Source organism: Diospyros lotus, chromosome 2 (genome assembly GCF_014633365.1).
Source record: "Diospyros lotus cultivar Yz01 chromosome 2, ASM1463336v1, whole genome shotgun sequence".
NCBI lineage: Eukaryota > Viridiplantae > Streptophyta > Magnoliopsida > Ericales > Ebenaceae > Diospyros > Diospyros lotus.
The window spans coordinates 40,210,947-40,234,634 of record NC_068339.1 but is presented as its reverse complement, the minus strand read 5'-3'; the positions used below and the strand labels follow the sequence as shown (position 1 = coordinate 40,234,634).

Below are 23,688 nucleotides of genomic sequence, written 5' to 3'. Positions count from 1 at the left end.
AAACGACATGGGATTAGAAAGGAGCCACCCAAGTTTTAAATGATGTGGGATTAGAAAGGAGCCACCCAAGTCAACATATATGTATATATGTTTGTATTTTTTTTACTTCCTTTGATGGATCCTGGTGGCTCCATACGATGGATTAAGTTTTGTAATGCCTCTGATTAAGAGTTGAATTGGAATTAAGTTTTCTATCTTTATCCGTATTATTGCTATAGGATGTGGGATTAAGTTTTCTATAGGATTTTTAAAGCTCACGTGCCGTGTTAGTTGGGACTTCTTCCTTGCTGCAAAAGTCTATTTGAACCCTTTGAAGGTCAGTAAATAGTAAAAAAGGTCAGCATCTGGTTAGGCAATAAATTCACTCGATTATGACTCACAGCTTGTGCCAAATCTATCCTTTCTTATGATTTAATTAAATATATTATCACCAAATGATTTTAAAAGACTTGTTGACAAGACTTATATATATGCATATATAAACAATAAATATGTAAGTGAAATCTAACCACCATTTATACGTGAAGAACATTAATTGCAATCAGCCAAAGACGAGTCAAAGTCCAAACTCTTGACTGTATACGTGAAGAATATTCTAGCTTTTGTAGTGTTTGATTAATCAATTTTTCCATGAAAAACATTTTCTCACTTTGGCTCACGTGACCCTCTTTTCTCACTTTTATTGGAATTCATTTTCCTATGAGGAGGCTAAAATAGATTTTCTAGGCAAGAAAATAGAGCAATCTGATAGAGGCAGAGGAGAAGAAGAATAGCCGAATGAGAGGGCGAGCGAGAGAGAATTCGGGAAACACAATCCAGACAGAGTCAGCTCAACTAATTTAGGGTCTTATTTGAAAAAAATTGTTAGGTCTTTTCAAAAGTATTAATTTTTTTATAAAAAAATAAATAATACATCTTTTTAAAAAAGAATTCCATCATTTAATTAAATTAAAAAAATTAAAGTTCAATCAACTATAATATATGATAATCTCTTAACGACAGTGAATTTTTAACTAAAATATAATGTTCAAGAGATCAAAAGAAGCCAAACAACCTACTACAATAAATAAATAAAAAAGAAAACTATTTTTTTCTTAAAACTGTAAGAAGGTCGGTGCAAGTTAAGTAAAAAGCTATCCATTCCTGATTCTTTTATAAAAAGAAACAAAACAAAGCATTAAATTGATAATATTAAAAATATAAAATTCACCAATAATGAGCAAATTTTCATTTCACAAACATGTGTTGAACTATGTTTAGGTTTTTGTAAAATCAATTTTTCTTATCTTTCGAGATAATCAAATTTATCTAATAAATCATGTTCGAAGGATAATATAACTAATCCATTCAATTTTTCTTGTGACATAGTTGACTTCAAATAAGACTTTATAAACTTCAATTTTGAAAAACTCCTTTCTGAAGAATCCACAGAAATTGAAATTGTGAACAATATTTTATAAACAATATATGCATTTGAAAAATAATCAACTCTTTTGATGTAATGAAAAATTTCCATTTGACTATTTTTTTTCTCTTTAAATTTTTCTTTTTAAAACTCTTAATTCTAAAAATAAATCTAAATCATCTATATCATATTTAAGAACTTTTCAAGATCAAAACAATATTATACTTAGAAAAACCAACAAACCAACCCTTATATAAAAAGCTTTAACTTAGAAAAAAATAATATACTTACATAGTTAGCCTCTAACTCTAGACACGACCAACCGTGTTCGAAATGCCAATGTCGAAGATGTCAAGTCTCAATATATCCTATTGGGGCATCAAAGTTAGCTTCACGAACAACGTGATGAAGCATTGTACTCCTTGAAACATTTCTAGATTCTCATTTTCGTTTTGCACAAGAGTTGGCATTCTTCTGTGCTCGTTCTTTTAAAAATTAACAATTCACTAATAAATATATATTTTCATTAATAAGAAAGAGAAATCCTGAAAAAAAATTATAACCATTACCATAAAAATAGGATTTGTCTAAAGATTACAAAGGTAATCCCAATCCTCTTGGCTTACTTTCTCATGGCACTTACTCTTGGCCTTAATTGGATCTTCCTCTTCTCCAATTTTTTTGAAGTAAGCATGTAGCTTATATTTGTGGCATCTCTAAGCTCGTTGCATTTGCTTATTGATGATCTTTTGGAGATTCTTATCATCAATATTGATATTAAAAACAGTCTATAAAAGAAAAAAAATCATATAATGTTAGGAATAAGAAGACATATAAATATACAAAGTAAAAGTAATAAAATTATGATTTACTAATTACAAGAAGTTTATGACGAAACAGTGCCCTAACTGTCAAAGGTACATGCCTCCACTCCTTATACCGAAAGCTGTAATTGTTACGTACAATGTACTCAATTTCATTATTAAACGTCTCTGCATTGTCACAAACTTGCCTAAGAGTAAAATTGAACTCCACAGTCAATATTCCCTTAGCATGTTTCTTCACCTTCCCTTAGCATTGATACAAAGGTTAACTTGTGACTGGTTAACTAAGCAAAAAATGTCTATGTTGTTATCAGATTATCGTTAGTAGGGATTTCAATCTTGTAATTATTGACTGCTGTTATAAATGAAAATCATTTTTTTATTGAAGATCAAAAGATTCTTTGCACTAGCAATTCCATGTATTTAACCATCTAAAATTCATGACTATAGAACTAGCCCAATATTGAAGATCCTCATCGTATTACCGATTGATAACATAAACAAAAAAAAAAAAAAAACCATAAAATTAAAGTTCAACAATTGCAAATTCCATAAATAGTAATATAACAAAACATATCATAATATTAAATACTAACATAACAAAACATATCTAAAATTGATCCTAAAATTAGCTCAGATTAACCAATAAGATGGGAAGAGTTCCATAGCTTCACCGCTTTGTCTTTGTTCCTATAAGAACTTTTTATGAGGTTAATGGTAACGTGTATTTGTTAAGGTTTAGTTTTAGGGATTTTAGAAATTAGCAGATGAGCAGATAGTTGAAGCTTCTATATTCAAATGCAAAGGCAAGAAGGATCAAGGGAGTTGAAGCTTCATGTCAAACAAGTTAACTTAAAATATTTCCAGCATTTGACATTGAATATAATTCTGTTCTCCAATTTGTTTACTGCATAACAATGTCTTTTGGAACTAGAAAAAGTATTTTTTATTATTTTCCTAAGACTTAAAGTTAAAAATAGTTTTTGTTAACAGTTTAGCAAAAGAGTAGTCTTAAGATTATTTAGTTTTGGAACTGGAAAATAGTTACCAAAAACATAACCAAACGAGTACATAGTTTTCTCTACATGCATACAGGTGCAAAAGTGTCCACAATAACAATGATACTTCATTTTTACTGATAGTGTTAAAAATGCAAGACACACAAGAACACCATTTCAAATTGGATGGTTTAACGAAAATGAAGCAATTAATGGCAAAATAAAACATTAGTCGTTGCACAAATACATGCGTCTTTATATTAGGGAGAAGTCAATGCTTTTATCAAATCAAATCCCACAAGAAATTATTTATATTAGGGAGAAGTCAATGATTTTATCAAATCAAATCCCACAAGAAATTAAAAAGGTATATGATACTGTGATACTTAAAAACTTCAAGATCAAAATGTTGTTTACAAACATCAAAGTGAAGGATCTGCGTCAGAGATAACAGCGTGATGACTGAAACATTACTGATATAATAATAATAATAATAATAATAATAAAAGCAAGCTAGTCCAGTGCTCCCATAATTACACAAAAATCCACAAATTTCTCCAAATTAAACGGTGCAAGTATCAGGAGAAAAAAAGAGTATCTGAAAGAGAGGGAATGTTGTGGGAAGAGCCGGAGAAATGAGAGGAGAAAGCCAGAGACCAGAGAAAAATAGACGGATGATCGGCGAAGGAATTGCCAAACAAACAAATCTAATCAATCCGTAATTGAAAATAAACACAAGAAGAAAAATAGACTTTTTAGTGAAAAAATGCACATACCTGGACTCAATAGGCAGCGAAGGAACTGCGACGATAACACATTTGCAACTCACGGCAATGGACGGTCGGTGGCAACAAGTCTATGAAATTGGAGGAAGAGAAACGGAGGCAACAGGTTAGGAAGAGAGAGAGAGAACCAGACCTTATGGCAACGACAACAATAGAGGCAACAATGACAACCGATGGTAGATCTCGAGGCAGTAATGACGACCGCAGGCAGAGAAAGATGGGTCCACGATGAGAGTGAGTTAAGAGAGAGAGATAAAGAGGAGAAGGGGTGAGTTAGGGTTTAGGAACGTGTAGGGGAGGAAGGGAAGAGAGAAATGAGAATTTGGAGAATTTTAGCATAAGAATTTAGTTTTAGGTTTATTATTTGTATTTGTAAATAAAATAAAAATAAATAAATTATTTTAAATTATAAACATTAAATCGACGTAGTTTTGTGATTTAAGTATAAAATCATAACTATGTGGATACCCACACATATATAACATTTATAATTATGCGTGGATAAGTTTATAAACAATTACTTACATGTGTAACATTTATTAATATATGTGGGCACGCAATATAATTCAAAAAAATACCACATCAGTTAAAATTCCACCAACCTCTGAAAGTTGAGAGAATTTTATCTGCCAAAATAAGTGTGGGTATATCAATTTACCCACACATAATAAATGTGGGTAATTCAACAAGTTTGTCTAATTTAATTATCTACACATATTATGATTATGTGTGGGTAAATATCCACGTATAATATGTGTGGATAAATCCCTCAAATTCTTGTAGTGATCACACTGCATTCACATAATCTCTTCTGCAGCATGACTATATCTAACTTAGGGATCGGAGAGCCCGTGCAGGAGAGACCCTTGCGTGCCTTCTAATTATCTTCTACCTTGCATATCGGAGGACTAGAAGACTCGAAGCCCCCTCCAAAAGATCGTTCAATAGCTCTCTCAAAAGACCTTTCCGTGGCTTCAAGTGCCTAAAGACCATTCTAGAGCCATCTTTCGCAGGACCCCCTCATATGACTTTTTCCAAGCAGACTTTGTACTTCTATCCAACCTTGCCAACTTTTTGCTGAGTTTTCCCAATACAAACAAGTTTTGATTGTCGTATTACGATAACAACATAAACCTAGTGGTGTAACTTGGAGGTTTACTAGATCTCCCATTCACTAGGACTTTTAGCAGTGATGTTCACTGCCTCTACTCATGTTTGCATTCTACTTCATTTTTGTTTCTTTCTTCTAAATTATTTTTGCAATTTAGAAGAAGCTAATTATGTGCTAGAATTCTTTTTTGTTGTGTGTTTTATTCTATTTTTTTTTCTTTCTTCTAATTTGGTTGCAATCTAGAAAAAACAAATGTTTTCATTATATGATTTACTGATTTTTTCTCTCTTCTAATTTCTTTAGCACTAAAAAGGAAATAATTATTTTTTCGTAACTTTTTGTGTTATTTGTTATGCTATAATTCTTTTTCTTTATTGAAATTTCAAAAGAAATTAGCAAAAACTAATTATTTTTCTTTAATTATTCTTTGCAGCATATTCTACTATAATTTTTTCTTTCCTCTAATCTCTTTCGTAGTTAGAAGAAACTAATTTTTTTTTTTTACAATAATATTAGTTGTTATTATAGGGTTGGTTAGTTGTCATTTATGATTTTATACATCTACATCTACATCTTTATAGGTACATATCAAAAAGAATAGTATATAATATTTTATAAGCATTTTGAATAAATATGCACCTCATGTGCTTGAGGCTCATACTTCGCCTTGTGCAGAGGTCCCAAGCACTAATTTGCATCGCATAGAAAAAAAAATGAAAGAAATAGGGAAAAATTGAATGTCTGAGTATGTGTATCAGTTGTCCAGAGAGACTATGTATATCAGTTGTCTAAAGTGATATGTGCGAGTATTTATATGCATAAATATTTAATTTGAAAATCTAACTATTTATTTTATTTTGTTAGTTCGATCACCATTTTTTTTTCTTTTTTATTCTTTATTCAAACAAGCGAGCATAAGTGTACAAGTTGTCTTCTTTTACATCAACACTTTTAACTTCAGTACCATGAAGCTAACAATAAAAAAGGGGAAGAGATGATGATCTGCAATTTAATAATAATTAAGACAAAAAAAAGAGGAAGAGATGATCTAAACCCTAATTAATACACTCAAGCATGAAACATGCTTTCAATTCTTTTCACTTTTTACAATTTGGGGTTATTTAGTTTTTAGCGGATAAGAGAGTGGCGCCCAGTGGACGGCCGCCAGATGGCAGATATCTGAAAGGGGCAAGGTCGCAGTTGGCGCAGGTAAGTAACCACCGAGAAAGAGGAATCTTGAGATTAGAAAAAAGGTAAATTAACGCACATTTACAATGCGATTCTGCACATTCACAAAGTGCTTCAGCTTCACCTTTATCAATGAACCTTCCTGCTTTGAATTTTCATTCCATAATATATTCAGTACATTTGTCGGATAAAATTAGTTCCAGAAAAGGAAGCTGGCTAAAATTAAGGTTGACGAGAAATAAAATGTATATATATATGAAGACGTTGGAATTTGGAAACGACAGCAATACCCACTGAATAAGGCTGGCGTCTTTGCTCTCTCTCTCTCTCTCTCTCTCTCTCTCTCTCCACTTGAGAACAAAAAGGGAAAGTGTCACTCTCTGCAACAGAAAATTTTCTGGAATTCAACCCACCATGAATATGAATTTGATCTCCAGTTCAAGTTCCTGTTTCTTTGACGAGCAAAGATGGGTAATTCAGATTCGGAAAACCCTAGACGAACAAGTACTGGAAGAAGAGATCGATATCCCAGCCTGCATCTTCAATGTCCCCAAGAAGCTCATGGCCTCGGACCCTTATTCCTATATCCCTCAACACGTCGCCTTAGGCCCTTACCATTACTGGCGGCCCGAGCTCTACGAGATGCAGCGCCACAAACTCGCCGCCGCCAAACGAACTCAGAAACAGCTTCCTCGGGATTTCAAATTCCAGTATTTTGTAGACGAGTTGGCCAAGCTCGAGCCCAGAATCCGACGTTGCTACCACAAGTACTTGGATTTTAACGGCGAGACCTTGGCCTGGATGATGGCAGTCGACGCCGCCTTCTTGCTGGAATTCATTCAAACTCCTGTCGGAAGAAAGTCGGCGCACGAGGCCATTCTCCGGGATTTGGTGATGCTCGAGAATCAAATTCCCATGTTTTTACTCACAAAGTTGTTGGAGTTTTTGCAGTTTTCTCCGGCGCCGGAATCGGCAGACAAGATGCTTTTTTCCAAGTTGATGGGATTTTGTAAAGAGATTTCGCCGTTTAGGACGGTGGAAAAATTTCCAAATTCCAAACTTGGGCAATGCCCGCACTTCCTGGACTTTTTGTACCACGCTATCGTGCCCAAATTACACGAGCCGCCATCTGAGATCTCTGTTGAAGTTGATGATCAACAAAGTGAAGCCAAAGAGAGCAAAGAAGATGAAGAAGGCAGCCAATCTTTCGGGAATTCAGATCAGGTTAAACAACTGCTTGTTGAACTCTGGAAAATGATCCAGAAATCAAGTCGAGGCCCGCTACATGGCATCAAAATAATACTTCTTTCCGGGCCGGTTCAGGTTATATTGAAACTTCCATGGACGATAATCTCAAATCTTCCTGGACTCAGGCTCTTGAAACCGCCATTGGAGTACTTAGTCTTCTCCCAGAACACCAAACAAACCAACCAAGAAATCCAGACCTCAATCTCCGATGACAACGTCGGCAAGCCGCCGTTAGTGGAGGAGATCGCCATCCCTTCCGTCACAGAGCTGTCCAGCGCCGGCGTCCGGTTCTCCCCCACGAACGGCTCCGTCATGTCCATCGCCTTCGACGCCGCCTCGGCCACGCTCTACCTCCCCGCCGTCCGGCTGGAGGCCAACACGGAGGCCACTCTCCGAAACCTAGTGGCCTACGAAGCATGCAACGAATCGGGGCCGTTGATTTTCAGCCGATACACCGAACTAATGAACGGGATCATCGACACGGCCGAAGATGCCAGATTACTCAGAGAAAGGGGGATCATTCTAAACCATTTGAAGAGCGACGAAGAGGCTGCCGATCTCTGGAACGGTATGTGCAAATCTGTGAGCTTGACGAGAGTGCCGTTTCTGGACAAAGTGATCGAAGATGTGAACAAGTATCACAACGGCAGGTGGAAGGTGAAGCTTCGCGGCTTCCTGAAGCTGTATGTGTTTAAGTCATGGAAGTTTCTGACGCTGCTGGGGGCGGTGTTGCTGCTGCTGTTCATGAGCTTACAGGCGTTTTGCTCGGTGTATAGCTGTGCCCGAATATTTCATATCAAAAGCATTTGATTATGTGGTGGTGATCTCTTTATTAATTTAATCAGTTCGGAAGACATATATACTTGTTTTTGTTTAATTAATTACTTGAATTAATTTGTTTTTCATTCACCAATTATATGTCGTAGGTTTGATTATATATATACATATACAAGTGTTTTTAATCAAGCTGGTTATTTGGTTTGGGGCTCTGCTTAATTACCGAGAGAAAGGGATTGGACCCTTCGCTTTTCATGAAACGAGATTAATGTTACATATTTGTGCTAAGATTTTTTTTCCTTTTTTATTTTTACTTTTGTTCTTTGGTGTTGTGCTATATTGTCCCTGTAATTAAGATGCATTAACAGAAAAAAGAGCAAAAGTGTCTACACAAATAAAATCAAGATATACCCAACCTTTAGGAGGATCCTAACAAAATCGAGACGGGATGAGAAACATGTAATGTATACAAAAACAACAAAACACAACTAAATCTAGCTAAAATCTCTTGAAGAAAAAAACATTATTGCTCTATTCACATCTTATGAGCAGGTGAAAACCCAAAAATTCGAGATGAACATTAAGAGATCTTCAAAATTAGCTATAAAACTCCAGATCAAGCACTCAACATGAAGGAGGCCATTGACAGAGCCATCAGAGAATGACAATATGTACTTAGTAAAAACTAGGACTGGAGGAATGAAATTAGTCGAAATCTCCAAAGTTCGTTGTAGTGCAGCCAATCTTGGGATACTCACTAGAACAAAATACTTAGCGCCAAAGTCGTCAATTCATAACAGATTCAAGAGTCATCTACTATTTTACTATAAAGACGCACAAGGGCTCTGCGCGCTCCAAATTACTAAGCAAAATGACTTCCCTGAGCACAGAAAACTAGTTAGTAAGACACCAATTGGAAAAGATAGGTGGAGATAGGATCACACCTCACGACAACATCTAGACAAGTAAAAACTCAGATCCAAGGAATGAACCAGCTTTGATCATCAAAGTTCACTATGGTGCTGCCAACCCCAAGATATTCACTGATACAAAACACGCAGATCCAAATTCGTCAACTCATAACCTACTAAGGGGCCATTTACCATTTGATTATAGAGATGCACATGGGCTCTGTTCACTCCAAATTACTAAGTAGATAACTCACTTAAACAAGATAAGCTGGTCTAGAAACCGCTAGAAATGTCACAAAGCACAACTTTAAAGAAATGGGGGAATGAGAATGGTGACCAACCATGCCCACACAACACAATATTCTGCTATAGTCGAACCATAATCTCTTTAACGGAGTTGATTTAATCTCAATTCCCCCGGAATATGGGTAAACTTGGATGTTCATAATTTTTATAAATTAGAATAAATGCGATACCTATGGGTATTATTTATTAAAAACAACTTTAAATAATCTGATTACTAACTCTCTTGTGTAACATTTGTCATTGAAGGGGTTCAATTTGATTTCAAAGAGCATATCTTCCTTTCTCTGGGCCCCACATAGTAGGATGTTTTTGTATCGCCACTGCCAATGGCCAACGGATTATTGTCACAACAACATATCATTGTTCACGGTTGAATTTGAATTTTTTTTTTCCATGTTTTTCATGTCAATCAAATACACATTAATTGCAATCAGCCAAAGACGAGTCAAATCCCAAACTCTTGATGATCGTGCTACATGTACCGACGAAATATGCAAACTTGATGATCAAATCAGACTTTATAGATCGGACTTCATCATCAATCATCAGGTTTCATTAATTATAAAGTCCGATCGGGTTTCATCCAAAGGCGGCAACAACAAATTAGATGAGGATATTTTTGAATTTTGACGCATTCAATTTTCTTCTCGGTAATCCAGTTATTTGTACAAATAACATTTTTCATATTTTAATATCAAGGAATAATTTTTTAAGGTCTAGCATAATATTACTATTAATTTATAGAAAATTAATTAGCTATTAACTATATTAAGGTCTCAATCTCTCTAATTAATTTACTCAATTATGGTACAACTATATGCTTCTCATTTTACACATGAAAGTTTAAGTTTAAGCATGCGATTGCATCAACGATGTGAAGCCAAGACTTATTGTACAACAAAATTGAGATCTTCAACGATTGCTTGCTACCTATGGATGATTCTATCACCATTTGCATTGACTTAACTAATTGATCTATTAGTGGTCGTTAATTATCACGTGAGATATATAATTATTTATGTAAAACAAAATATTGATAAAAATTACATCTTTCTTATCTGAATCAATGGAGAATATCGTGAGGGTGAGGTCACAACATTCTTAAATTAAAGAAGTCGCAAAATATTGCAAGAATGTCTAATAAAAAAAAATCTAAAACATACAGATAACTCAATGACAAATATATATAAGAAATATTTATTGTGCTACCACCTAATATATAGTTTACTAATAATATAGATTAGAAATATTATTATTTTAATTTAAGATTATGAGTTGAATTTATAATTTTATTAATATATGAATGATCTCATATTATTATAAAAATATAAGGTTGGCAAAACGTCAATATAGACAACGTGATTTTTAAGTTTAACTTTTTAGTATTTTGAATTATTAAAAGAAACAAAGACAGAAAGAGCATTGGAGCTTGAGGTTGAGCATTGGATGGAGATGTACCACTCTTTCCCACTCTCTCACTAAGTTATTAGACAGTCTTTATACGGCACCGGTGGCTAGCCATATAGCAATTAGTTTATTCTCATGCTTTTTAATTAAACTTCAAGATTATGACCATATAATTAGAGAGTTCCTTGTTGTTTGATATCGTGTAATGTAATTATTTATACATAAATACATTGCTAGTTTTTGAACTTTCCTTTTTGTAATGAACTAATTATTGTATTTTAATTTTTATTAAAATTGAATTTCTCCTTTAATTTTTAATTAAATTTTATTAATAAAGTGTGATGCCAATACCCATACGACGATGCTCAAGAATCAGCTTGTGGGCTAGGCCTTGCTTAGCCTCAACCCATAGGCCAAGCTTCGTTCAACATTGACCCATGAATAGGCGTTGATCGCCCTCTAATACTAATCCTCATAATTTGTCTAGATAACAATTCTTAGATGGGATGGAATGATGAGACCTAATCCTAAGTTACGGATTATCTTTACTTAACTATAAAGAATAGGATCTCTCCTCCAAGGTAAAGATGCAACTCTTTCTAAATCTTAAATTTTCTCTAGTTGCTTATCGCTTCCTCTTATTCTTCGTCTAATTTAAGTATTAGAATGGCTTTCTTAACCAACTTTAAGGTAGTCTCACCATTTATTTCTTGCAGTTTGCCAACATTTTGCCAATCTAATTGAGAGTTATCTGTTATGCTTCCTCTTTCTAAATATATTGGTTAGTTTTTGGCATCACCAATAGACAATTCACATTACTCGACAATTCTAAATATATTGGTTAGTTTTTGTCTACGTTTTCAACACCATCAAAACTATTTCATTAATTTTTAAAGAGAGAAATACAAATGAGATAGAAGAATACAATTTTTGTGATGATCTACATAAGCGGGCGATGGTTCCTTCTATAGAGAGAAGAAAGTCCCCCCAAACCTTCTTCTAATTAAATGATATAAAAAAGATGACCTACCCAAGTTTTAAACGCCATGGGATTAGAAAGGAGCCACCCAAGTTTTAAATGATGTGGGATTAGAAAGGAGCCACCCAAGTCAATATATATGTCTATATGTATGTATTTTTTTTACTTCCTTTGATGGATCCTGGTGGCTCCATACGATGGATTAAGTTTTGTAATGCCTCTGATTAAGAGTTGAATTGGAATTAAGTTTTCTATCTTTATCCGTATTTATTATTGCTATAGGATGTGGGCTTAAATTTTCTATAGGATTTTTAAAGCTCACGTGCCATGTTAGTTGGGACTTCTTCCTTGCTGCAAAAGTCTATTTGAACCCTTGAAGGTCAGTAAATAGTTAAAAAGGTCAGCATCTGGTTAGGCAATAAATTCACTCGATTATGACTGACAGCATGTGCCAAATCTATCCTTTCTTATGATTTAATTAAATATTATCACCAAATGATTTTAAAAGACTTGTTGACAAGACTTATATATATGCATATATAAACAATAAATATGTAAGTGAAATCTAACCACCATTTATACGTGAAGAACATTAATTGCAATCAGCCAAAGACGAGTCGAAGTCCAAACTCTTGACTGTATATTTTAGTATTAAGGGATAATTTCTTAGCGTCTAGCATAATATTTTTTTTTTTCAAATAGTAAATTACTATTAGAGTGTCTTTGATTTCACACTTTTTTTTTTTTTTTTTATGAAAAATGGTCAATTTCTACCCAAATTCTAGCTTTTATAGTGTTTGTGTAATACCCGGGAATAAATTGAGGATAAAAAAGATATTTGATAAGGGCCATAAATGGAATTTTGAAAAAAAAAATAAATAAGACTATAGGGTACACTAACACAGTTTTGGACGACCGAATTAGTTAGAGGGAGTATCCCGGACCCTAGATAGTCAAGCAAAATGGTATAGTATCGACGAGTGATTTAAACTATGATTTTTAGTGATAAAAGAAATGAGATCGGGAATATTTTTCGGTATAACAAAAATATAGCTGCCAATTAGGTCGTATTACCAAATTGTTATAAACGATATCCAAAAAATCAACGGAGTGTGTCTAGGACTAATATTTGATGTATAGAGCAACCCTTAAGTGGTTTTGGATTGAATGGAGTGGATTTGAGGTCAAAACGATCAATCGGGCCTAAGTGCAATTTTCTAAATTGCCCGAGAGAGGTCAAAACAGTAATTTTTCAGAAGTTTCCAAGGAGAAATGAGAAGTACTAACCTTGAGGGTCTTAGTGATGGTGTTGGAAAGATCAGGGGCTTGAGGATAAGGACCAAAATGCAAAAGAAAATTTCAAAGGGGCCAAATTGGAATTTTCAAAAATCAGCACATGCATGGCCGATTTGGCCGTGGATTTGGCCAGAAAATCCGGGAAAAATGGCAGCAAATCTCGTCAGGGCATGGCCAATGACGATCTTGGTGGCATGTAGGAGAAGATTTGGCTGGAAATCAGCCACGTAGGGGTCGGATTTAGCCTATAAATATCAAGGGTTTTTGGCCGAAAATGAAGCAACAAATTGCTCGGTTTTGAGGGCAAATCGAGGGAAGCCAATAAGGGGATTTTGATCCTTGAGAGAAGAGGATCATTTCTAGAGATTTTGAGAATTTTTGGAGCGGTATAGGGGTGTTTTTGCATTCGGCCGTATATATATATATATATTGAGTAAAGGTAAAATCAGGTTGTAGAGTGATCGATCAAGGGATCTAATAAGGGACTTTTGGTCGCAAGGTTATGGGTAGCTAATCTGGAAAATTTCGTGTCAATCGGAGTTCGAATCGAAGGTCAATTTGGCTCATCGAAAAACGCAAAGCTTCGCCGGAGTCGGACTGAAAATCGTCAAATCGGGCTATTTCTGGTGAGTTTTTCGGCCATATGAGGGTGCCATTGTGATCGACTTAAGGAGGGCTTCAAGGTGGTGTCATCGGATCAGCCATTAGAGCAGGTCGCCGGTCGTTGTCGCCGGAGAAGATGACCGGAGGTATTTTCTGTTTTTTTTAAATACTGAAAATATAGAAAATTCAAAAAACAATAGAATTAAAGGGATTAAAATTCTGAAAAAATATCCAGAAATTCAAGAAAGATGAATAGTTTATTTTAATAAATTTTTATCTTGGAAATTTCTTGAGGAGATAATAATTTTTGATTTTTGAAAGGAAAGGTAAATGGAAAATAAATAGGAGGAATTTTTATAAAATTATGAAAAAATTCCAGAAGGATAAGGAATTTATTTTATGAGTTTTGGTGATTTTTCTTGAAGTATATTCGAATTCAATCGATGATAAATAAATTTTCTAAACGAAAAGTAATTATGGAAATTTGAGAAAATAGGAAACAAATATGGAAAATTTCCAGAAAATTCCATAGGCTTATAAATATTTTTTATGAATTTTTGTGGAGAAAAATTTAGAAAAAATGCTTGGAGAGGTATTTACTTGAAATTATCGAGAGAAAAATAGGAAGAAATTAGAGAAAAATAAGGAGAAAATTGGGAAAATAGATATTAATTTGCCTTTGAATGCACATGATGTCTAGGGTATCGTTGAGGCTCGAATTTGAACTATAGAGCACCTGGCACGAGAATCGAGGTCGATCGGGCACACATTTCGAGGAATCTTGAATTTAGTCCAAGGTGAGTGATTCTATCGAAAAACTCGTTTGTGGCATATGAATGGTTTACTGTGAGTGTTGATCCTCATAGCTAGGTTTATTGATGGTTTTACAAATGATTACTTACACATGTGTTACATTTCGTACGGTAAATTGCATACATTGAGATGTTGATTCTATGCATGTTATGATTTTTCGGCATTGGCATGTTGTGTTGTCCATGTGGGACGTGGGTTGTTAACCTGTGACGTAGCTCTCGAGTGTCAGCACTCGAAATGCGTGCCAAGGGTTAATGCTATGTGACCCACTTGGGACGGGGCTGAGACGGACTTCACCCTACTGTACTCAAGTGGTGGGGCTGAGAGTGAACACCACCCCAGGTTCCTTTGAGCAATAGCATTAAGGCCGAGGTGTCGTAGATTTCGGGGATAGTGCTGATGTGATACTCTTGGGGCTAGGGTTGCGTTGGGTTTTGGAATGCTTTTGAGTAGGAGCGTAAAGCCTAACAATGACAATGAGGTTATTCCCGGGTTCATATGTCGAGGTTGTCCTTCTTAAGCAGGATTGGTTTACCAATGGGTTAGTGTGGTCGTGTCGTCTTTAGAGAGATTACATTTTCCCCGGTTAGGGCTAAGTGCTGTGTGGGATTCTCTTAGGCTGGCGCGTGTCGGGATTTATCAATTTTATATATGATTTTACATATCTGCATGAAAATATTTTTGAACTCTCACTTAGATGATTCAGCATCTAATTTGGACTATGTCCCTGGAATATTCAAACGTTCCAGGTAAAAGCAGTGGCGTCAAGGGAAAGAATGTCATCGAGATGTAGCTGCTATGTTTAGTTAGGTTTTGTATATGATTACGATGTTCAGAGGTTATGTAATATTTTGATATTTTCATGTGAAACATCGATTTGGTTATTATAAAGGAATTGTCGGTTATATATCATTGAGGTTTCAATCTTGCTTTCGCTGATGTGATTGATAATGCCTGTCTTAGTCTATTAATTATTAAACTTTGATATGCTAAGAAGGTACAATTGGGATTGTCGGGAAACGATTATGATAAGAGTATGTATATTGAGAGACTTATGTTGTATATAATATTGAAAAAAAAAATATTCCCGAAATTTCGAGGTAATGCTCGTTCTGGGAAAACGGGGCGTTACAGTTTGATTAACCAATTTTTCCATGGAAAATATTTTCTCACTTTGGCTCACGTGACCCCCTTTTCTCATTTTTATTGGAATTCATTTTCCTATGGGGGAGGCTGGAATAGATTTTCCAGGCAAGGAAATGGAGCAATCTGATAGAGGCAGAGGAGAAGAAGAATAGCTGAATGAGAGGGCGAGCGAGAGAGAAGGCGATCAAAAGAGAGGCAGCGGCTGAGAGGAAAACGGCAATGGCGACAAGGAGAGGATTAAGAAAAAGAAGAAGAAAAGAATATGGCGTCGTCCCAGATAATCGATCTGTTGAAGGTGGAGCTTTCGGTGGAGCAGGGTGCATCTCTGGTTCTCACGGGCGACGTCAAGACCAATGTCGTCCTTATCGACGTCGTGAATGGCTTCTGCACCGTCGGTGCCGGCAATCTGGTAAAGTACACAGAGGGTTCGTCTATCTTTGTACCAATCTTCTCTACCTCTGATTTTTCTTGTTTGTTATTCACGAGAACCAATTTCGATTCCGATTGGCTTGATTGTTTACTGTATTCGAGGGTCGCATGGATGCTTTTCGTTTCCCTCTGTGTTTGGTTGCTGGGAAAATGAATGAAGATATTCGAGGGAACATATAGTTGAATGTTTCAGATGTTGAGAACTTCCATTAACCTAGGAGACAGCAGCATGAATTTGGTATATTTGTAAATGTTTCAGATGCTTTTCTTCAACTAATCTTGGATGAATGACAGAATGAATATTTGTGTATGTATATTTGTGTATAAATGACAGAATGAATTTGGTTGAAGGAGGCAACAGTAGTCCTTCAAGCTCTTGAAGCTGCGTGTATGTATATTTGTGTATATATATATTTGGTTTTTTGAATATTTTGTGAAATATATTTGATTTATTTTTAAGTAATTTCTAAGTAGAAAAGTAAGGTAATCAAACGCCTTCAATTGATATTTTCCCTAGAATTTAATTCTAGGTAATTTAATTTTCTAGAATTCATTTTCTTTCCACCCAAATTCCACCATTGTAATCAAACACACCCTTAGTTTATAAAACCTACTTAGATGTTAAGTTCTATTAATTACATTAAGGTCTCAATCTCTCTAATTAATTTACTTAAATATGGTACAACTATGTACTTTTCATTTTACAGTGAAAGTTTAAGTTTAGGCATGCGATTGCATCAACGATGTGATGCCAAGACTTCTATTACAACAAAATTGAGATTTTGAAGGATTTCTACCTATTAGAGTTCCTTCTTAATTGATATTGTAGTGTAATGTAATTATTTCTACATAAATACATTGCTAGTTTTTGAGCATTCCATTTTATAATGAACTAATTATGGTATTTTAATTTTATTATTACAAATATTAAATTTTAATTTTTATTAAGATTGAGTTCCTCCTTTAATTTTTAATTAAATTTTATTAACAAAATGTGAGGCTAATAACCATATGATGATACACAATAATTAACTCATGGGCTTAGCCTTGCTCAGCCTTGACCCATAGGCCAAGCTTTGTTCAACTTTGAGTCACAAAACATGCCACGATCGCTCTTCGACATATTCTGCAAAACATCTTTTGTATCCTACTTAAGGGAAGCCTTCAAATACTTGCAAGTAAGCGTACCCTGCTCAAGATCGAATTCTTAAAATTCAGTGATCAATTCAAATCTCGATAAACTCGAGAAAGACATTTTCACCTAAATTTTAGGAGAATGTTTTGCAAGAATAATATTAATTCTCATAATTTGTCTAGGTAATGACTCCTAGATGCTATGGAACAAGGAGACGTAATGCTAAGTTAAGGATTATCGTTGCATAACTATAAAAGAAGAGAATCTTTCCTCCAAGGTAAACATGCAACTCATTCTTAATCTTAAATTATCTCTAATTTAAGCATCAAAGTGGCTTTCCTGACCAACCCCAAGGTAGTCTCACCATTTATTTCTTACAGTTTGCCAACATCTTACCAATCTAATTGAGGTTTTTGTGATTTGTTAGTTCCCTTACTAAATATATTGGTGTTTAGTTTTTGGCATCACCAGTAGGTGTTGTTTGTGAGAACAAAGGTCATTCACATCACTGACCTAATGGATCAAATCTAATATCCAAATAATCAAAATCATGAAACTAGTTCATATCGCCTGCTACTAAGTTCAAGCAATTTAACTTGTACTTGAACTCATTGACATTAGCGAAGGGAGTAAGAGCAAAGAGAGTAGTGGAAAACTAGTCCAGATAGCACGAGCAAATGCCACAAAACAAAATTTTAAGTATCAATATTATTTTTTGTAAGTAAAATTACATTAAAAGAAAAAAGAGAATCCAATCAGCCACAAGCGAGGCAAACCCTGCACCAAACAATCAAAAGGGAAAACACACCCTCAAGCCAGACAAAGGAACAAAACACAAAAAAGCTAAATCAAACTCAAACTGGATCTATAATCACATGCTGACTTGCACTAGGAACTTGCTTAGTCTTGAGAGGCACATTAAGTTTCTTTCTTTCACGCTTCTTCTGATACTTGGTCTTAATCGGAACATACTCAAATTCTGAGCTTCTTACTCTACCGGACGAATTGTCTTCTATCTCAATACGATCTTGCTTACCCCTGTCATCAATTTTCATACATGACTCCTCCGATACCCCTTTCTCTCTTGGGACCAACACTTCCTCAAAAAAATGAAAATCCATATCTGCCTTTAAGAGTATACAGAATCGGTTAGCCATAACCACCTTAGCATGACTAATCGAATGGGAGTGAGAAGTGGTCAAATGATCCACCTTTCCATTTAAATGCTTGCAATGAGCTTTCTTCACCACCTTAGCTTTCTGCCTCTTATCATGTGACTACTCCCCTACCATGCTAGCTTGCCCCTGTGCTGTTTGAGAAAGCTGGGAAGGTTGGTTGGGACATTTAGCTAGATTATGCTAAAACACATGACAGTGAGAACAAATGGACAGAATCCACTGGTACTCCATAGGCTGACTCGCACTAGGAACCTGCTTAGTCTTAAGAGGCACATTAAATTTCTTTCTCTCACGCTTCTTCTGAGACTTGGTCTTAATCGGAGCATACTCAAATCCCAAGTTTCCTGCTCTGCCAGACGAATTGTCTTCTACCTCAATACGATCTTGCTTACCCCTGTCGTCAATTTCCATACCTAACTCCTCTAATATCCCTTTCTCTCTCGAGACCAACACTTCTTCAAAAGAATGAATAACCATATCCGCCTTTGAAAGTATACATAATTGGTTAGCCATAACCACCTCAGCATGACTAATCGAATGGGAGTGAGAAGTGGTCAAATGATCCACCTTTCCATTTAAATGCTTGCAATGAGCTTTTTTCACCACCTTAGCTTTCTCCCGCACCATGCCAGCTTGCCCCTACGCCATTTGAGAAAGCTAGGAAGGTTGGTTGGGACATTTAGCTAGATTATGCCCAAACACATGACAGTGAGAACAAATGGATGGAATCCACTGGTACTCCACAGGCATTCATAGCAACTTGGGCTCCCATGCTCTCATCAATTCCCCAATACAAATTAATATGTCCAGAAAAATCATATTAAGCGTCCATCTCTACACATACCTGAGCAAATTCCACTCGAGTCCTATCATTCATCGTGAAATCCAGATGGATAGGCCGACCTAGGGCACTAAAAGCCATAACAATACCTTCCTCGTTCCATCTTTCCAGTGAAATATTAAAAATTTTCACCCAAATTGACACTGACAAGTGAACCACCTTTGAAATATCTATACCCACCTCCCAAATTTTCAAAATTAAAGGATGTTACGCAAAATGCCAGAGCCCCCAATCAAACACTTTAATCACGTTCTCCTCACTATCAAAATAAAATAAGAAGCAGCCTGAGTTATTTGAAATTACCTCAATAAAATCGAAGCACTACCACAACCGCCTAGCAATAAACTGCCCAACTTGGAAGGGAAGCTACTTATCAATAAAATAACCAATTAGGGTATTTTTTCGATATTTCATGCTTTATCAATAACTTCAATCGAAAAGTACATTGTGAGGCCACTCACTAGAAAATTAATTGGTGGATAAACCCCCAATTTTTTAAGAACACGGATACTTTCCAAATCCACCAAACCAGCCCATGAAAAATTATTATTTTCCTTAGGCCAAAATTGATCCTGCTCGGCCTTCCCAATATTGCCCTCTCGGCCCAATCTTTCAGTAAAAGATCCATCATGTAGTGGACCATTGTGGGCCTCCCCATGAGCCACATCCTTCATATTTAAGCGGCCCTGACCCGCATACTCATGGCTCTAACCCACATCAAACCCAGCACGCATACCCAAGCCAATATGCCACATGCCATCTGCACGACTTGCATCCTGCAGGCCACTCCTATCATCACCTTGCCCGTTAGACCCCATAGCCCATTGAGAGTGCCCTCGGCCGAAACCTGAAACAACAACATCCTCTATGTGACTGGGGGCCCACCTTTGATTTCATGCAGAAGATTTGGATGCGCCAGCCCTGATACCCCTATATCATGGCTATCACTTAATGGATTTCCTTTAATCAAATCTGCCAAGGAAAGTGAGATTTGCGACTAAGATGCCGCCGAGATTCCCGCCAGATACATTATTGCCATTTCACTCATCGACTCCGGAGCATGTCAGAACTGACCCTCGCCACCCTCACCGTCGGTTTCATCCCTACATTGCTTCGGCACCTTTCTTCAACCATGTCAGCCAATCTCGTCCTTCCTGTAACCGGTGATTGGTTCTGGTGGACTGAGCTTTCTATTCGATGGCCACTAGGGATGGCAATTGTAACTGAAATCGTGGAGAATCGAATCGAACCGGTCAACGCGGTTAAAAATCGTTTGACTGAGTAATAGTTTGGTTCGAAAAAAAATTGAACACTATTTCAATGGGTATGGTTTAGTTATGGTATTCACTAAAACCAAACCAAAATCCGAACCGAAATCAAACCGAATGGTGGATAACCGAATCGAACCGAATATATATATATAATATTATATACAACCTCGCCCACCTGAGCCCAGCCCACCCGAGGCTAGCCCACCCCAGCCCAATTGCCTTACTTGCAAACCCTTCTCCCCTTCTCTTCTCATTCCTCTCTCGATCTCGCTCTCACTCTCTCTCACCCTCGCTGCCTCTCGCTTGTCCGCCCGCCCTGGCCCTTGCTATCTGCATCTCTCTTGCTCACGCTCGCGCTCGCTAGATCTCTCTTGCTCTCGCTAGGGCTCGGCCCCTGCTCTCGCTTGCCCTCGATCTCTCTCACCCTTTCTGCCTCCTTTCTCTTGCTCTCGCTAGGGCTCGGCCCCTGCTCTCGAGCTCGCCAGTCGCCCTCGTTCTCTGCATCTCTCTTGCTCTCACTCGCCCTCGCTAGATCTTTCTTGCTCTCGCTAGGGCTCGGCCCTTCTTGCTCTCGCTCGCCCTCGATCTTTCTCACCCTCGTTTACTCTCGCTCTCTGCCTCATCTCTCTTCATATTAATTTATTTTTTATATTTATAATTTTGTTAGATGGAGTTGGCTCATTCATTTCATATGGATATGCATCAATTTACGAAGAATATATTAATGTTGTTAATGAAGGTATTAACTTTCGTAGCTAATTTTTTTTAGCTTAAATTACAATTTAATTATGCACATATTAATTTATTGATCTTAACAATTGTAGGCTTGGAAATGTGATTTTATATCAAATAAGTTTTGTAACTTTATGCAAGAATAAGGTAACTTTATTAGAATTTATCTTTATTTTTTGTGAAACTATCAAAAAATTTTATGAATGCTATTTGTCTTTGTTTGTTGATATGGATTAAACTAAAAAAATCATGGTTAAACCGAAATCGAACCAAAATCGAATGGTTTGGTTATGGTTTTAAATTTTTAAAACCAAATGGGTAATGGTTTGGTTTTGGTTTTAGTAATTTAAGTTTGGTTTGGTTATGGTTTTGGCAAAAACCGAAACCAAACCGAACCATTGCCAACCCTAATCGCCACCCCGACCCCCCTTCGATGTGATCCCTGCTACGAAATTCGACGACCCAAAATCCTCCATTATGTCTCCAGACCGTTTTAAACCCTCATGCGTCTTCCCCATCTCCTCATCACTGCCACATGCAAGGCTTCCATCCCCTTCCGATAATTCGATTAGAATTTTCGAAGATGGGATTGACCACTTGCAAAACCTCCTTAAAACCACCCACTAAAATATCATCACCACTGACATCCGAAACATTCTCACTACTTTCAAAAGAGAGAGTGCATAATTGGCAATGGTTCAACATGATACCCATCACCCGATCTCATCTCTTCATCCCTAGAACTGGAGCAAAAATAACCACTCTCTACAATCGGACCATCCCTCTTCCGTCCATCAAACCATGGAAAGGACCCACCAGACGCCTTGTCAATCCTATTCTACCCTCCAATATCCTCAGGAAGCCCACTTGAACAAGAGCTATCAACCCCCCGATCTCACGACACCATGTTCTGCGCAACCGCTAATCCTTCTTTATCTAATACCGAAAATATCGCTAAAGAATTGGGCTCGACCATATCCGCAATCAATTTTGAAAAATCGGCCAGATTTACCAACCCTTTACCATTACCCTTTCGATAACCTACCGACTCTCCTAGTACCGAGTCGACAACCCCACCCTTAAACTTAGCGGAAACCCCAACAACTCCATCCCCCTCATCACCATCAGAATAGGCAATCAACACTCCAACACCGCCATAACGATCGTTGTGAGTAACCGAACCCCCGAGAGCACCATCACCGCCGTTTCCTTGAGCCCGACCATAATCCACAGAACTGACCAAGTCTCTCGTCTCTTTCTGAATGTCCTACCTTCTAACACCACGCCCAACAGAGCCATCCCATGACACTACCCTAGATCCCTTTGGGCCTTCTGTGCGTGTTGATCTCTCCGCTGTGCCTTCTCCTTCTCTTTCTCTCTCCTTAGAGAAAGGAGCCCCAAAAAGTTGTTAAGCCTAAATTGTCAGTATCAATCGTCACTATGTACTAACACCCTTAAGGAAACTAGATTTGACTTATCCTTAAATAAGAATAAGCTCAAAACCCCAACTAAGTTATATACTTGGACCAAAGATATATGTATGATGAAGAGTAGGCATGATAAACTTCTAAATTAGCTATGCGATGGGAAGAACCTTGTCTTAAACTATAAAAAAATGGACAAAACAATAAGCCAGTGGAGAATTGAACTCCAAAGTTGAGAGATTGAGGGCTAACAATATTCACCTCTATATCGTCTTAGCCAATCTCGATCGATCCTTCATAGTCCAATCTCGATCCATCCCTCATGGCTCAATCTTGGCCTAACCATAGTCTTGCGCCAGTCTACAACAACATCATTGTAGTCCTATATTTGGTATCTGCATACCTGCTCAAATTCTATCATCATTTATAACATATCTCATCCTCATTAATAACAAATCTCATCCATATTAATGAGGGTCTTGTTGATACCATGCTACCATTTGGGAACCTTCACTGGTGTAATACCCTGTATTAGCATAAGGTTGCCACGTAATTTCGAAGGGCTTTGGATACCGAAAAGTGGGTTTGATAGTAAAATAAATCTCCAAATCATCTACAGGGAGTACCTCGGGACTTAGATGCCTAAATAAAATGGTACATCAATATCAAGTAGTACAAGATAAGATTTATGGTATGGAAAGAAATCAGATTTGAAACGATTTTCGATACAGCTAGGATTCAGGCTAAGGAACCGAATGATGGTAAGGGATTCTCGGGAAGTCAACGGGACCCCGAGTAGGGCTATATTAAATATGAGAAACAACCCTTAAGAGGTTTCGAGAAGAAACATAAGGATTTTAGATCAGCATATGATCCTGCGT

General features: G+C 36.6%; 1 protein-coding gene across 1 annotated transcript; it reads left to right on the top strand.

The window, feature by feature from the left end:
* Positions 1-6,725: 6,725 nt before the first annotated feature.
* LOC127794814 (putative UPF0481 protein At3g02645) lies at positions 6,726-8,369 on the top strand. Its single transcript, XM_052326069.1, has one exon. It carries the CDS (start codon positions 6,726-6,728, stop codon positions 8,367-8,369), a length of 1,644 nt encoding a protein of 547 aa, XP_052182029.1.
* The last annotated feature ends 15,319 nt before the right edge of the window (positions 8,370-23,688 follow it).

Bases quoted from the DNA above. Each gene is read 5' to 3' on its own strand.
- LOC127794814 (XM_052326069.1), top strand. From the start codon at position 6,726: ATGAATATGAATTTGATCTCCAGTTCAAGTTCCTGTTTCTTTGACGAG.